The 18,255-nt window shown below is 37.8% G+C and overlaps 1 protein-coding gene across 3 annotated transcripts; it reads left to right on the top strand.

Moving 5' to 3' along the window:
* Positions 1 to 404: 404 nt before the first annotated feature.
* LOC137291190 (scavenger receptor class F member 1-like) lies at positions 405 to 14,427 on the top strand. Of its 3 annotated transcripts, none has more exons than XM_067822479.1 (5): positions 405 to 573; positions 8,690 to 8,756; positions 9,032 to 9,055; positions 10,523 to 11,527; positions 12,035 to 14,427. In XM_067822479.1, exons 2-5 carry the CDS (start codon positions 8,720 to 8,722, stop codon positions 12,106 to 12,108), a joined length of 1,140 nt encoding a protein of 379 aa, XP_067678580.1. In that variant the 5' UTR covers positions 405 to 573; positions 8,690 to 8,719; the 3' UTR covers positions 12,109 to 14,427. The 3 variants fall into 3 exon arrangements, with proteins under 3 accessions (XP_067678580.1, XP_067678582.1, XP_067678581.1); XM_067822481.1 differs by lacking the exon at positions 405 to 573 and adding an exon at positions 7,406 to 7,486; XM_067822480.1 differs by lacking the exon at positions 405 to 573 and adding an exon at positions 7,812 to 7,887.
* Positions 14,428 to 18,255: the final 3,828 nt, after the last annotated feature.

Here is an 18,255-nt window from a genome sequence, read left to right as displayed (position 1 = left end):
GTTGTAACAAAATATCTGGAACATATCTTGGGAAATAACCTAATAGTATTTATCAGCACTTGAATTAACGCTTTGTCTCTGAATACATATAATTTTGATACAGACACATAATCTTAACTGGAAGGAGCCCCAATGAGATGGGGATGCAGAGAAATGTAGACTTGCTTGAATTAGGACTTCAGTATTGCAGGAAGGGCTAGGCAGTAGGGATATGTAGGTCAGGGACTGTGAGACAGACTACGCAGCGCCAAACGTGTGAACGTGGGTTCTGCGAAACACTCAACTGGGGCTGCCCTTCTCTATAAATAGCCACACACAGACTGGGATACGGTGTGCCTGTTCATCACCCGCGGGTGGAACATGTAGATAGTGAGTGCAGGAGAATAACCAGTGGAGTATCGGTTAAAACGAAAGTAAGAATGTAAAGTTTCCAGTGTTGGCGAACGTGATATGCACATAGACTTGGCGTCAAATGGTCGAATGAACAGTTGGGGCAAAATACTATCTCGATTGTTGGAAAAGAGGGGCCCTTGAACGAACGTCGCACAACTTTAGCCTCAACGTGTTTATCAAGTAAGTCCGTAATTATGATCATTACGTGTTAACATGTCAGAGATTCTGTCAAAGGCATCACCTAGCATTTACCAGACGACAAATGTCTGTTGCAAGCGTGAAACGAGGTCTCGTGAGCCAGCATCTTCAGTACAAAGACGCTATGGGGCTATTGCAGGAATCTCAGTGACACTCAATGTTAATTCAGGTCTCAGGTTTTGATTCGAGTACTGTTCGACATATATCATGGAGAATAGTAAGATGTGTAACACAGGCTTTGATTGGAATACTGTTCGACATATATCATGGAGAATAGTAAGATGTGTAACACAGGCTATGATTGGAATACTGTTCGACATATATCATGGAGAATAGTAAGATGTGTAACACAGGCTTTGATTGGAATACTGTTCGACATATATCATGGAGAATAGTAAGATGTGTAACACAGGCTTTGATTGGAATACTGTTCGACACGTATGATGGAGAATAGTAAGATGTGTAACACAGGCTTTGATTGGAATACTGTTCGACATATATCATGGAGAATAGTAAGATGTGTAACACAGGCTTTGATTGGAATACTGTTCGACACGTATGATGGAGAATAGTAAGATGTGTAACACAGGCTTTGATTGGAATACCGTTCGACATATATCATGGAGAATAGTAAGATGTGTAACACAGGCTTTGATTGGAATACTGTTCGACATATATCATGGAGAATAGTAAGATGTGTAACACAGGCTTTGATTGGAATACTGTTCGACATATATCATGGAGAATAGTAAGATGTGTAACACAGGCTTTGATTGGAATACTGTTCGACATATATCATGGAGAATAGTAAGATGTGTAACACAGGCTTTGATTGGAATACTGTTCGACATATATCATGGAGAATAGTAAGATGTGTAACACAGGCTTTGATTGGAATACTGTTCGACATATATCATGGAGAATAGTAAGATGTGTAACACAGGCTTTGATTGGAATACTGTTCGACATATATCATGGAGAATAGTAAGATGTGTAACACAGGCTATGATTGGAATACTGTTCGACACGTATGATGGAGAATAGTAAGATGTGTAACACAGGCTTTGATTGAAATACTGTTCGACATATATCATGGAGAATAGTAAGATGTGTAACACAGGCTTTGATTGAAATACTGTTCGACATATATCATGGAGAATAGTAAGATGTGTAACACAGGCTATGATTGAAATACTGTTCGACACGTATGATGGAGAATAGTAAGATGTGTAACACAGGCTATGATTGGAATACTGTTCGACACGTATGATGGAGAATAGTAAGATGTGTAACACAGGCTATGATTGAAATACTGTTTGACATATATCATGGAGAATAGTAAGATGTGTAACACAGGCTTTGATTGGAATACTGTTCGACACGTATGATGGAGAATAGTAAGATGTGTAACACAGGCTTTGATTGGAATACTGTTCGACATATATCATGGAGAATAGTAAGATGTGTAACACAGGCTATGATTGGAATACTGTTCGACATATATCATGGAGAATAGTAAGATGTGTAACACAGGCTTTGATTGAAATACTGTTCGACATATATCATGGAGAATAGTAAGATGTGTAACACAGGCTATGATTGGAATACTGTTCGACACGTATGATGGAGAATAGTAAGATGTGTAACACAGGCTTTGATTGAAATACTGTTCGACATATATCATGGAGAATAGTAAGATGTGTAACACAGGCTTTGATTGAAATACTGTTCGACATATATCATGGAGAATAGTAAGATGTGTAACACAGGCTATGATTGAAATACTGTTCGACACGTATGATGGAGAATAGTAAGATGTGTAACACAGGCTATGATTGGAATACTGTTCGACACGTATGATGGAGAATAGTAAGATGTGTAACACAGGCTATGATTGAAATACTGTTCGACATATATCATGGAGAATAGTAAGATGTGTAACACAGGCTTTGATTGGAATACTGTTCGACACGTATGATGGAGAATAGTAAGATGTGTAACACAGGCTTTGATTGGAATACTGTTCGACATATATCATGGAGAATAGTAAGATGTGTAACACAGGCTATGATTGGAATACTGTTCGACATATATCATGGAGAATAGTAAGATGTGTAACACAGGCTTTGATTGAAATACTGTTCGACATATATCATGGAGAATAGTAAGATGTGTAACACAGGCTATGATTGGAATACTGTTCGACACGTATGATGGAGAATAGTAAGATGTGTAACACAGGCTTTGATTGGAATACTGTTCGACATACATCATGGAGAATAGTAAGATGTGTAACACAGGCTATGATTGGAATACTGTTCGACACGTATGATGGAGAATAGTAAGATGTGTAACACAGGCTTTGATTGGAATACTGTTCGACATATATCATGGAGAATAGTAAGATGTGTAACACAGGCTTTGATTGGAATACTGTTCGACATATATCATGGAGAATAGTAAGATGTGTAACACAGGCTTTGATTGGAATACTGTTCGACATATATCATGGAGAATAGTAAGATGTGTAACACAGGCTTTGATTGGAATACTGTTCGACATATATCATGGAGAATAGTAAGATGTGTAACACAGGCTATGATTGGAATACTGTTCGACACGTATGATGGAGAATAGTAAGATGTGTAACACAGGCTTTGATTGGAATACTGTTCGACATATATCATGGAGAATAGTAAGATGTGTAACACAGGCTTTGATTGGAATACTGTTCGACATATATCATGGAGAATAGTAAGATGTGTAACACAGGCTTTGATTGAAATACTGTTCGACATATATCATGGAGAATAGTAAGATGTGTAACACAGGCTTTGATTGGAATACCGTTCGACATATATCATGGAGAATAGTAAGATGTGTAACACAGGCTTTGATTGAAATACTGTTCGACATATATCATGGAGAATAGTAAGATGTGTAACACAGGCTTTGATTGAAATACTGTTCGACATATATCATGGAGAATAGTAAGATGTGTAACACAGGCTTTGATTGAAATACTGTTCGACATATATCATGGAGAATAGTAAGATGTGTAACACAGGCTTTGATTGGAATACTGTTCGACATATATCATGGAGAATAGTAAGATGTGTAACACAGGCTTTGATTGAAATACTGTTCGACATATATCATGGAGAATAGTAAGATGTGTAACACAGGCTTTGATTGAAATACCGTTCGACATATATCATGGAGAATAGTAAGATGTGTAACACAGGCTTTGATTGGAATACTGTTCGACATATATCATGGAGAATAGTAAGATGTGTAACACAGGCTTTGATTGGAATACTGTTCGACATATATCATGGAGAATAGTAAGATGTGTAACACAGGCTTTGATTGAAATACCGTTCGACATATATCATGGAGAATAGTAAGATGTGTAACACAGGCTTTGATTGGAATACTGTTCGACATATATCATGGAGAATAGTAAGATGTGTAACACAGGCTATGATTGGAATACTGTTCGACATATATCATGGAGAATAGTAAGATGTGTAACACAGGCTTTGATTGGAATACTGTTCGACATATATCATGGAGAATAGTAAGATGTGTAACACAGGCTTTGATTGGAATACTGTTCGACACGTATGATGGAGAATAGTAAGATGTGTAACACAGGCTTTGATTGGAATACTGTTCGACATATATCATGGAGAATAGTAAGATGTGTAACACAGGCTTTGATTGGAATACTGTTCGACACGTATGATGGAGAATAGTAAGATGTGTAACACAGGCTTTGATTGGAATACCGTTCGACATATATCATGGAGAATAGTAAGATGTGTAACACAGGCTTTGATTGGAATACTGTTCGACATATATCATGGAGAATAGTAAGATGTGTAACACAGGCTTTGATTGGAATACTGTTCGACATATATCATGGAGAATAGTAAGATGTGTAACACAGGCTTTGATTGGAATACTGTTCGACATATATCATGGAGAATAGTAAGATGTGTAACACAGGCTTTGATTGGAATACTGTTCGACATATATCATGGAGAATAGTAAGATGTGTAACACAGGCTTTGATTGGAATACTGTTCGACATATATCATGGAGAATAGTAAGATGTGTAACACAGGCTATGATTGGAATACTGTTCGACACGTATGATGGAGAATAGTAAGATGTGTAACACAGGCTTTGATTGAAATACTGTTCGACATATATCATGGAGAATAGTAAGATGTGTAACACAGGCTTTGATTGAAATACTGTTCGACATATATCATGGAGAATAGTAAGATGTGTAACACAGGCTATGATTGAAATACTGTTCGACACGTATGATGGAGAATAGTAAGATGTGTAACACAGGCTATGATTGGAATACTGTTCGACACGTATGATGGAGAATAGTAAGATGTGTAACACAGGCTATGATTGAAATACTGTTCGACATATATCATGGAGAATAGTAAGATGTGTAACACAGGCTTTGATTGGAATACTGTTCGACACGTATGATGGAGAATAGTAAGATGTGTAACACAGGCTTTGATTGGAATACTGTTCGACATATATCATGGAGAATAGTAAGATGTGTAACACAGGCTATGATTGGAATACTGTTCGACATATATCATGGAGAATAGTAAGATGTGTAACACAGGCTTTGATTGAAATACTGTTCGACATATATCATGGAGAATAGTAAGATGTGTAACACAGGCTATGATTGGAATACTGTTCGACACGTATGATGGAGAATAGTAAGATGTGTAACACAGGCTTTGATTGAAATACTGTTCGACATATATCATGGAGAATAGTAAGATGTGTAACACAGGCTTTGATTGAAATACTGTTCGACATATATCATGGAGAATAGTAAGATGTGTAACACAGGCTATGATTGAAATACTGTTCGACACGTATGATGGAGAATAGTAAGATGTGTAACACAGGCTATGATTGGAATACTGTTCGACACGTATGATGGAGAATAGTAAGATGTGTAACACAGGCTATGATTGAAATACTGTTCGACATATATCATGGAGAATAGTAAGATGTGTAACACAGGCTTTGATTGGAATACTGTTCGACACGTATGATGGAGAATAGTAAGATGTGTAACACAGGCTTTGATTGGAATACTGTTCGACATATATCATGGAGAATAGTAAGATGTGTAACACAGGCTATGATTGGAATACTGTTCGACATATATCATGGAGAATAGTAAGATGTGTAACACAGGCTTTGATTGAAATACTGTTCGACATATATCATGGAGAATAGTAAGATGTGTAACACAGGCTATGATTGGAATACTGTTCGACACGTATGATGGAGAATAGTAAGATGTGTAACACAGGCTTTGATTGGAATACTGTTCGACATACATCATGGAGAATAGTAAGATGTGTAACACAGGCTATGATTGGAATACTGTTCGACACGTATGATGGAGAATAGTAAGATGTGTAACACAGGCTTTGATTGGAATACTGTTCGACATATATCATGGAGAATAGTAAGATGTGTAACACAGGCTTTGATTGGAATACTGTTCGACATATATCATGGAGAATAGTAAGATGTGTAACACAGGCTTTGATTGGAATACTGTTCGACATATATCATGGAGAATAGTAAGATGTGTAACACAGGCTTTGATTGGAATACTGTTCGACATATATCATGGAGAATAGTAAGATGTGTAACACAGGCTATGATTGGAATACTGTTCGACACGTATGATGGAGAATAGTAAGATGTGTAACACAGGCTTTGATTGGAATACTGTTCGACATATATCATGGAGAATAGTAAGATGTGTAACACAGGCTTTGATTGGAATACTGTTCGACATATATCATGGAGAATAGTAAGATGTGTAACACAGGCTTTGATTGAAATACTGTTCGACATATATCATGGAGAATAGTAAGATGTGTAACACAGGCTTTGATTGGAATACCGTTCGACATATATCATGGAGAATAGTAAGATGTGTAACACAGGCTTTGATTGAAATACTGTTCGACATATATCATGGAGAATAGTAAGATGTGTAACACAGGCTTTGATTGAAATACTGTTCGACATATATCATGGAGAATAGTAAGATGTGTAACACAGGCTTTGATTGAAATACTGTTCGACATATATCATGGAGAATAGTAAGATGTGTAACACAGGCTTTGATTGGAATACTGTTCGACATATATCATGGAGAATAGTAAGATGTGTAACACAGGCTTTGATTGAAATACTGTTCGACATATATCATGGAGAATAGTAAGATGTGTAACACAGGCTTTGATTGAAATACCGTTCGACATATATCATGGAGAATAGTAAGATGTGTAACACAGGCTTTGATTGGAATACTGTTCGACATATATCATGGAGAATAGTAAGATGTGTAACACAGGCTTTGATTGGCAAACTGTGCAGCGTCCTATGTGAGAATACTGTTCGACATACAATGTATGTCATGGAGGTTTCAGTAACACCTAGCTAAAATGCATAGCGTTCATTAACATGAACACCCAACAAAGCCAGTGATACATTTGGACTCTGTCGGTCAATGTCTAGTGTTCGGTGCAACAGAATGTTTCTCAGTTTTCAACATCTTCGCAGGATCTAAAAGTGTAAGGTTATGACCTTTGCACTCCATGAACGTTTTGTGTCATCAAGTTGGGACGTCGTGTCCTACAAAGGCTAGCAGTTTTGTTTCTTACAATACAATTTGCACACATCTTGTAGTTTTTAATTACAAATTTAATGATTGAACGATTATATTTTAATTTTTTAGTTTAAATGAACAACTGAGATTGTATCCTGAAATAGGCAATCCACAAAATATTGTCAAATTATTCTCCTCCTGAGAGGGTAGGTAAGTAATTTATACCAACAACTGTTTCAATCGTACTATACATATTATTTTAATTTATAGCTAGAGTATTTAAACTTGCTAATAGCTGAAGGGATGGTGTAAATCCAGCTAGGGTACATCCAGGAAACAAATGCTCTGTGAGTCCCCAATGACTCTAGTAATATAGAGATCTACCTTCACCTGTTCTTAGTCAACAGGTTTTTAATTTCTAATTTGATTGTTCTGTGATATCATTATTAATTGTTTTCGTCACGATATGGCTGAAAATATTGCCGATGTGATGATAAATATGCTAACTCACTCACTCTCTCGCTCACTCACTCTGCAGAGACCTACAGAAACTACCAGGGTTATGCGGCGAAGTGAGGCAGACAACTGGCAGTAGATAGCTTGACTGACTGGTCAGTTGGCCCCTTCAAGTCTTTGGCTTGCCTTTCTTCAGCTTTGTCCACGCTCCTCTCGCTGTCTGCCGACTCTTCCTGTTACTTTGCCTTTCTTGCTTTTAAGACCCGTGAAGGTCCCGGGGTAGAAAAGTCCGTCACCAACCCATGCTTGCCATAAAAAGGCGACTATGCTTGTCGTAAGAAGCGACTAACGGAATCGGTTGGTCAGGCTCGCTGACTTGGTTGACACATGTCAGTTGCGCAGATTGATGCTTATGTTGTTGGTCACTGGATTGTCTGGTCCAGACTCGATTATTTATAGACCGCCGCCATATGTCTGGAATATTGCTGAGTGCGGCGTAAAATTCAACTCACTCACTCACTCTTGCTTTTGAATGCAAATGAAATACTAACAATCTACATCGGTCTGCAGTTCTCATCGACATAAAGTGCCATGGGCGACTCATAAGCATACTCTGCTTGACATATGTCCTATAGGTGTGCACGGCAAGATTGTTCCATAATGTACCCGGATGCTATCAAGCATCCAATAATTTTTGACAAATATGATTAATCATTATGTTTTTAATGTAGTTCACACTGTTATATACGTTAAATCTACACGTGAATAAAGCGTGGGAAAAATTTCAACGGGAAACCAGTTATGTGGGTTGAAGTTAGTGAAAGTGGCTCGGAGATAATCCAATGGTGTGAGGTGCCAGGTTGGAAGTTCTCTAGCCTACCTCAACTTGTTGTATCGCGACCAGATGAAGTTAAGGAAATGCTGTTAAACGTTTTAAAAAGTAATTTTATGTTTCAGCTCACTCAAAATACGTAGAGGCGCTTCACGATGTGGAGAATTGTATCACTGGTGTTGTTTATTGCATGTAAGTTAAAACCACTCTAGAAAATACCAATGGGTAATTTTTGTTGATCTTATTCTTGTATATGCCATGAACACGCGTACACTCGTATATCACTCGTGGTGTACTGTACCAAAGTCAGAGTGTACTTTTTCACGACATTTGACTGAACAGATCTGACGTTATATGCAAGATAGTAAACGTGCTTCCTATGCTGCTATAACACTGAGAACTAGAAACCAAACAAATAGGGGTAAAATAGAATGATCACCTTATGTTTCTATGTTTTATCTTTTCAGTCATGGTCCTACTGGTCTTTTACGGTAAGAACTCGTCATTGTTCGTCTTCACCTCCTTCCCGGCAAGACCTTTCCATTGATATTTAGCGTGTAGTGCGAAGCGGGGAATATAGTATTAGGCTCCCTCCGTACGTACGTACGGATTGGAATATCTTAAGAACCGTTAACTAGATTCTTTTCATATTTGGTGTCTAGTTTTATCACAGTAAAAGAAAGGTCTCAGTCAGATTTCATCTTGACCTTCATCTCTAGGTTACAAGGAGATTTAAACGTTTTACCTTGTCAGCGAGATACCTCATGAACCGTTCACTGGATTTTCTTCATATTCAGCACCAAGCTTTATCTAGGAAAGTTGGAGGGCCCAGTCGATTTCAGTCTAAGTAAACTTATCCTCAGTACTCGTTACACGCCACTACTGAGTCTAACAAAACCGTATGGGAGGTCGCGTAAGGTAACATTTGAGATTGACCAATCAGAACACAGCTTACCAAATCGCACACACCTTCTGAGCTTTATATCTCGAAAAGGTTTGTACACGAACGATTTGTACACGAATGCTATTTAGCGTACGCTCGTTTCCGGGTGATGCACACGACGTACGTACAACCATGACAACGGAGAGTAAACAGTCGCTGAAAGTAGTGTTTTTGGCAATATTCAAGGATGTCATCTTGCGGAAATATTAGCTAATGGTAACCATGTCAACAGAAACCCCAACGCGTATATACTGCAGGTCAAATAACGGTGTTATATGAGGATTTTTGTTTGTGGAGAAATCTGTGTCAGTGACCTGAATATTTTGAAAGTCCCTCCGATCCCTAAATAGTAGCCGTTGTCTGATTGGTTAAATCTATTTAACCGTCTCGCGTTTGAGTGGACGGTCATTTGTCGCTCAAAGGTTACCTGGCGCGACCTTCTACTAGGTTTTGTTAGACTCAGTGGTAGAGTGTACCGAAATACACTGAGACTAAGTTTACTTAGACTAAGTCGATTTTGGTAACCTTCAGATAATTTTCAAAGTCATGGCGACACTTTGAAGATTTCAATATGTTAACCTGCATGGTAAGCTTGTTACGTACAGTTTTCAGCAGCTGACTCCATTGAAGAATACTTCTAAGTGACTCTTCAAAATATTTTGTTGTGAGCGACCACAGTGCAAGATATCAAGAGAGTTTGAAAGTAATGCTTTTCTTGACATTTTACATCATCAAAAACTACGACCTTCACTTTCATTTCTGTTTATGTTTGATTTGATGATATGTGGCGGGGGATTATGTCACCTTAGTGACAATGCTTGTCTTGCTCAAAAACAGAAGTGGCGAACAGGAAACATAAGAACGCATTCATATGCCGTTTCGCTGATACATGTATATCTCTTTCTTCTGGCCGTGTCCCAAGGCCTGTTGATGCTTCGTGGTTGAGACCACGAAGATGAGAAAACGTAACTTTGTATCTAGCAACAATCTGGTTCCAACTTTGTTTCGTTTGTAGTGAGGTCAACTGTTAACTGTGGGGAAACTTGTCTTCGATGCGATCACTATGTCTGCAGCAAGTGTGTGAACGGATGGTACGGTACTGACTGCACAAAGAAATGTCAAGGATGTGAAGATACATGTGACAAACAAACGGGTAGATGTAAAGAATGTCAGCCGGCACACTTCTCTGATAAATGTGATAAGCGTTGTCCAGTGAACTGCCGTGTAAGTTTTGACGGGTTCAGGCACTGTGATCGTGACTCGGGAGGATGCCTAGATGGCTGTGTCCCTGGGCAGTGGGGACATCAGTGTCAGAAACCCTGCACCAGCAACTGTGATCAGTCTGCATGCCACCAGGATACAGGAACATGTCTTCATGGCTGCACCGATGGATGGTTTGGGCGAATGTGTGATGAAAAATGTTCATACAATTGCCGTATAAGTTTAGATAGCAACAGGCACTGTGACCGACACACAGGGAGGTGTCTGGAGGGGTGTGTCCCTGGGCGATGGGGACATCAGTGTCAGAAACCCTGCACTGGCAACTGTGATCAGTCTGCATGCCACCAGGATACAGGAACATGTCTTCATGGCTGCACCGATGGATGGTTCGGACAGTTGTGTGATAAATCATGTCCAGAAAACTGTCTGTGGAACAGATGCAGCCTTGTCCAGGGCTACTGTGGTCACTGCAAGGCCGGGCGCACTGGCCCGAAGTGTGACATATCGTGTAGGAACTGCGTGGACAATACATGCACATACAACGACCTGCTGTCCTCTGTGAATTGTACCAGGGGGTGTGTGAGAGGATGGATGGGTGAGGACTGCCTGTCCCCATGCACCCACAGATGTCTGAACGTTGAATGTAACATAGATGGCACCTGTAAGAAATGTCCAGATGGTTATTACGGTGACAGCTGTACTGTGCCGTGTGCGTCATCCTGCCTGAGATGTGAGCAGACATCCGGATTATGTACCTGGAATGTAACACCAACCAAGTCCACAATCATGTTATCCTCTGGTGAGTCAATTCTAGATGCATAGACCTTGTTCATTTCCATTTCATACGATGATAAGGTGTCATGAAGTATAGAATATATACCTTTAAAAGTTACCTGTTAGCAGGGCATGCTTACGGTGTGGATGCATTTAGAAACAATTCCTTGGTCGTCCCTTCACAAGGTTATTTTTGTCATTTGAAAGTCAGGACGAAAACAATATTCTGATTTTGTTAGTTCTGGCCGAGGTTTAGTTACTTTAAGAGGCCTGCATATCTTGGCTGGAATGTTAAGGGCAGTGTTGTTAATAATATGTCTTTACTTGATTTATGAAAACGGAGAATAGACTTCATAAAGTTCATCCTTTAGCCTTTTCATATTTGGTAATAAATCTTGATATATATTACAGATATGGATTGAAAATAAATATCAAGGGTGTCTATGTAGTTTTAATGAAGATATATGGTCATAAATTGTGTGACGAGAATGTGCCCATGTCATGTATTTCATGATGTCATTTTCATTTATAGGTTCCTTGACAGTCTATCTCAGCAAGTGGGTGTGGATTTGGATGTCAGCAACGATATGCAGTGGACTCTATTAAGGAGGTGATAGATAACATTAGAAATTGCCTGCGTTAAAAGTAATTAAGTGTATATCTCAGGAAGTCGTACTTCTTTATTGAGTAAGATAAATGAAGAAATGGTGTTATAAATTGTGCCATCGTTCGCAGGAACATTGCTTTGCCGAAAAGTTGAAGGTCATACAAACTATATTCATAAAAATATTGATAAATACACTCACGTACTGAGACCGGTGACCTTTGGGTGTCGTCACGTGAAATGCAAAAGATTTCTCTTAAATAAGTGTTTTTGTGCACATTTGCAATGGCATTATGGGGCATTTAGTATGAATTTGTAACCTGTTTATGGATTCAGAAACAGCAAGTGTAGATGTCGTTTTGGCGATGTCCTCACATAAGAACCGCATCCCATAAGAACTACTGCTTAAAACAACACGTTATTGTCCAGTACACAGATTGACTACATGGTGTTTAATGGGTTTGCCCAACAGAAAATAAGTAAATGTCGTTAATTTATTTGCCACTCATTAACATACGTCTTTTTCGTTCATATTAGATCTAAATACAAAATTATTGGATCCACGTAGAACTAGTTTGATGGGGGATGACAGTGCAGTTTTCACGGTGTGGACAACTCAACATTTCCATTTCCTTCTGTGAACACTTTATCCGACTTATTTCATGAACGTTGACGATTTGTTCTATATATGGAATGAAGCCCACAGTGATTAGTTCTCGTTGTTGTCTGTGCATTTTGAATTTTGCATATTGCCTCATATTGATTTTTATCCCCCTGGCATATAATGCGGGGAGATCTAGTGGACGCCTCGTCCGTCCGTTCGTCTGTCCGTTCGTAATCATTTTGTTTCAGGAGCAGAACTCAGAAACCGTTCAATATTTTTCTGCAAAACTTGTTAGATATATCAGGCAGAAGCTGATGGGGCTATGTGCAGGATCTTGGGATTTATTATTTTATCCGTTTCCATGGAAACGTTTTGGACCCAGTCTGAAAAGTGAGAGGTGTGTTTCATTTCCGGAGCAGAACTCAAAAACTTCTTAATATCTGTTAGTAAAATTAGGTATGTGTGGCAGACCCCAAAGTGGTGCCTTTTGGTTTTTAAAGGTTTTTGTGATGTATTATTTTATTCGTTTCCATTGAAACGTTTCGGACTTAATCTCAAAGTGAAGTGATGGGCCTCGTTCCCACAGCACAACTCGAAAACCGGTTCATATCTTTCAACAGATCTTGGCAGATATATGAAATTGTGACCTTGCTAGTTACAGATACATGGCATTTATAATTTTCATGAATTCCATGGAAACAATTCAAACTTTGTCTAAAACACAATAAGTAACTGTCAGATGATTTGTCCTTTCAAACATGTGGGGGCCGGGGGAATATGTCATCTTCTGATGACTCTTGTTGAAACAAGATATTGTAGATATTTAGGAAGCTGTAAGCCTATAATGCAATGTATATAGAATGTTGACCCTTAGACATGTAGTATGCTGTACAGTTGTCAGTATTCCATGGTTCTTACAATAATTGTAAAAAATGAAATATTTTGTATGTACTCTGTTTATATCTTGTATTATCATGAACTGCGACATACAAAGTACATACAAAAAGAAAACGATATACATTTTGTACATTGATAACTTGGTGTATTCAGTAGTTCTTCTCTTGCTCAAAGACATGTCAGAGATTGGCCAAAACTTCTCTTGTGGACGTATGCATTTTGATAGAGCATAAGTAAAATGTTAAATTCATATATTGTCCTCAAATATATATTTTTTCATAATACCTACGTTTTTGGATGGTGATTAACATTGACACTAGTTTTGCATGTCCGTGTCCTTTAACCTGATGTATGGGAGTATTTTTGCCATTTATGTGATACAATAACATTATGACACATATTCATTCTTCGAAACCAGTATCGTATAACCTAAATAAATAAGTAGATAGACGTAAGAGACAAGCCACATTCACCACTACATTGGCTTGTTTTGTCTCAACACCGAGACATCATTTGAAAGAATAGCAATGCATCCTTTTTTCGTGTCTCACATTTGTACATTACGTCCCATGTGATATTTATCTTAATTTTTATAAGAAATATTCAAAGAATGCTGCACAGCTAAGTTTGCAATGGAGGTATTTGCCTTGAATATCCCTTATTCATTTCACCTTATACGGTTTTGTTTGAGCGCATGTGCGTGGTGTTTATTTACGCCAAGACAGTAATTTGTTTGTGAAATTAACATCCGTCATATAGTGCAACGTCCCATAAACCCTTAATGTAATGATTTTTGTCTGTATTAGACTGGCAAATTAAACTTAAACTCAGAAATGAGGTTTACTTTTTTTGTACTCAAACTATATCTCTGCAAACTTCATTTGTTTTGTTCATGCGCCTAGTTCCACTGTAAAAGCCAAATCCATTCACTCAAGACCCACATTCAAGTAGATCTATTACAAACGGCTTTGTTGAAACTCAACATGACTTGAGGTGGGTGAGAGACGAGTAGCGTATTGCTAAAAATAAACTCAGCATCCCCACCCTTCACTGCTTTCTTGGTAACAGCTGATAGCATGCGACTTCAAAAATGAGTCACGAGCTATCTAGTTGTGTCACTTTGTGTAAGCTTACCTCAATTGCGCAAGACAGACCACGATTGTATTGAAACTATCAGTACGTGTGTGGTGTCCTTGAAAAAACGATCAACTTTTCATCGTTTACTTTTATGGTTTTCTAAGTTAGTACATTCCCCTGCTGGACGTTCGTAGGTTACTGAGTGGAGATCAGCAATGACACTAAGAGTTCTCGGACAATTGTGATTGATGTATTTATTCATGCAGTTTTAAAGGCCTCGGGTCCAACAAACATACAATTTACAGTACATATAATGATGGTAGAACTAACATACTATATGTCATACAGATTTAAGTGACATTCTGTGCTTTAGCACAATAAAAATATAAAACTCTATGAATGGCATTGGTTAGATTTACATTTCATTTACAAAAACTTTATAACTGTAGAATGTTGGAGTTTTATGATAATAACTATCTAAATATTTAATCCGAAAGCATTAAAAAGCGTTACAAAGTGATATTCAGTTTCTATATGGATTAATCCTGATTTTGCACAGTAGAAACTTGTCCATTCCTCTTCGTCTTCATTGTGATGTCTTTCTGTCTCTATCCTAACTTTTTGACATCTACAGATAAATCTGATGGGAGTTTGTAAACACGGTTTATCTTCTATTCAGTTGAAATAGGGTTTCTTGAAAGTTGAATATGTTTGGCTCTTAATCTGGAGAACGTCATTATGCTATGGTTGAAATCCGCAATCCTGAATGCACTGTTTGAAATCTGATAGAAATAAGCCAAAGTCGTATTGGATTATTGAATGTTTTTTTTATTTAAGCTGCCCATGATTTACGTCCAGTTTTTTTTCCAGTCAAAAGATCATAAGATATGTTTGTTTTGGTAAACTGCTAAGGTCCTTTGAGATAGGTGTAGTGTAGTATTTAATACATTAAAGATGATATGAGTGTAAATCAGATGACGTGCAGTTGCTCTCAAAACGACAGTATTACTTGTAGACTTTAGGCGGGCTCAAAATACGTTTCAGGAAGGAAGTTGGTCTGTACTTTTTCATTCCTTTCGTAGGAGTTGTACCCCCAGATTTCTGCATTACAAAATCAGTATCGGTAGAACCATGGAGTCGAACATCTTGATTGATTATTGTTGTAGGTAAGCCGCCTGATAAGTATTGTATTCCGTACATAAGCATGCAGCCTGTTCCGGCATGGTGTGGCAGTAAACATGTAGTTTTAATCCAAATCAATTTTCTAGTAGAGAAAAGTCCTTGAACAGGACTAAGTTTTAATTTCCTACCCCATATAGGACCATTTTTCGTAAATTCCTCAATCTTCCTCTATTTCTGTAGACGATGACTTTAGATTTGTAAATGTAGAGACGCATTCGCAATCTGCTACAGAAGCTGCGAATTCAGTTGATTGTTGTGCACTAGACTAGGCAACCCAACCTTCAGTGGATAACTTACTATAAAGCCGACAAGGGAAGGGAGACAACTGGCAGGACCAGTGAGGTATTCAGATACCTGTGCAAGTCTGTACAAATGATAACTGTGCATTTGAGTATTCGCGAATAGATGTTTCACAGGGTGGAAGCAAGCGATGTCCACACGAAATGTGGTATTGCCCAAAAAGCAAATGATTTTGCATTTTCAAATCCACATATATCGTTCCCATAGAGCAAAATAGGGCTCATAGTACAATCAAACACATACATTCTATGGTCATGTCAATATTTTAATCGCTTGTACAACAAATGTATTGCTTTAATGACCTGGGTAATATTAGATTTTCTGTTATTTGCATAGAAACGACTGTTACTGAAAACAACACCTAGGTATTTATATTGGCTTAAAATCTCGATGCTATCTTGTACAATCATAAAATAATTATTTAATGTCGGTTTCTTCTTACCGAAGATTACGATTTTTGTCTTTTAATGGATAATTTGTCTTCTAAACAATAGTTGCAAAAGCAGCTGAACAAATGTTGTAATTCTTATGGATCATCTGATAATATTACAGTATCGTCAGCATATAGTCAAACAAGAAATGGAACAAATATGTACATGTTATTATCTTCGAGTGAAATTGTTACACCGTCAACAATAGTACACTGCAAATAGTATGGGGACACGAGTTTCTTCTATTCATACACCATTTTTGCAAAAAGAATACTTAGTGTGTTGGGCATTGCGTTCTTCACATGGTTTATAATCAATACCACGGTTCATCGATTTGATTACAGTGAATATATTACTATAAATTTCCTATAGTTTAGGATTTTCTTCTAAAGAATAGGTCTGCTAACAATATCAAAATATCTTCTTCAAGTGGCATTTTAGAAGTTGGTATGATGAGGATGAAGACGTTTATGGATAGACAAGTAAGTCTAAAAGTCTTCGTCCTCATTATCAAAATGGTTTACGCTTACCCTTTTTGCAGTGTATCCGAAAGAGTATGAAGTATATATACGATCAATAGTCGAAAACCCCCTCCCTGAAACCAGCTAATTATCCCGCAGTACCTTCGGGTTTTCATCAATAGTGGTTAGTCTATTGCTGATAGTAGTAAACAGCTTTCTGATACAGCTAAAGAACGTCATAGAACGGAAATTTGATGGATCATCTTGGTTAGCTTTATTTTTAGATATGTTTAATTACACCCACTGGCCACTTATCACGAAGAACATCCGACTGTAGGACAAAATTAAGAAAAAGATTATTACGTACGGACATCATGAAGGTGTAATATATATATTATTAGCATTATCAGAGCCACAGGCTTTGTCATTTTGGAGATTGTCGATTGCCTTTAACATCTCTTCTTCTGTGATGAGTTTTCCTCATTTCTTCGTTGATGTTGTCGACAGATGCCGATCCAACTATACCGAATTTACACTCTCTCCCTCTCTCTCTCCCCATCTGTCTCTGTATGTCTGTCTCTCTCTCACTCTATCTATCTCTCTCTCTATCTATCTATATATGTATGTATGTGTATATATATATATATATATATATATATATATATATATATATATATATATATATATATGTAATGGTAGTAGTATATTTTCTCTAGGGTAAATGTCTCTAAAGTCATAAATGGTCTGTAACATAACTGGATCTAGATGAGGTTCTTTCATCTGCTATGTTTTAATTGCTTAAAATCACCACTCTGGCTTCATGTACATTACTATAACCTGTTTAACTGATAGTTAGCATCCACCTGAGGAAGGGGCAAGGAATAGCCCAGAAACGTCGTGATAACAATAAAGAAGAAGTTGATATCCATAACATTTTGTCGTATGTTGGATCTAGATGTTTGACAAGAACGCATATCATTTCCAATATCCCTATTGAGAACCCCGTTTTGCCATCTGTACATGGAATGTTTGTGAACGGCTGTGTCGATGTGAGAGAAAGGTAGCACGTTGCACATTCCCATAGCATTATCATAAGCACTGTCGTGTGAATGTTGAACAAGATGTGGTACCGTACTAAGGGAGGTTACTCCTCCCACTCTGTTGCGTGTTCCTTTATAACTTAGTCACTCTGATGAG

The sequence above is a fragment of the Haliotis asinina genome, chromosome 7 (genome assembly GCF_037392515.1).
Source record: "Haliotis asinina isolate JCU_RB_2024 chromosome 7, JCU_Hal_asi_v2, whole genome shotgun sequence".
Classification (NCBI taxonomy): domain Eukaryota; kingdom Metazoa; phylum Mollusca; class Gastropoda; order Lepetellida; family Haliotidae; genus Haliotis; species Haliotis asinina.
This window is presented reverse-complemented; position numbering and strand designations above follow the sequence as displayed.

Excerpts from the sequence above, each read along its gene's own strand:
- LOC137291190 (XM_067822479.1), top strand. The coding sequence starts at position 8,720 with ATGTGGAGAATTGTATCACTGGTGTTGTTTATTGCAT. Across the intron at positions 8,757-9,031 it reads ACTGGTGTTGTTTATTGCAT|TCATGGTCCTACTGGTCTTT; the intron begins GTAAGTTAAAAC and ends TTATCTTTTCAG. Across the intron at positions 9,056-10,522 it reads GGTCCTACTGGTCTTTTACG|TGAGGTCAACTGTTAACTGT; the intron begins GTAAGAACTCGT and ends TTTCGTTTGTAG.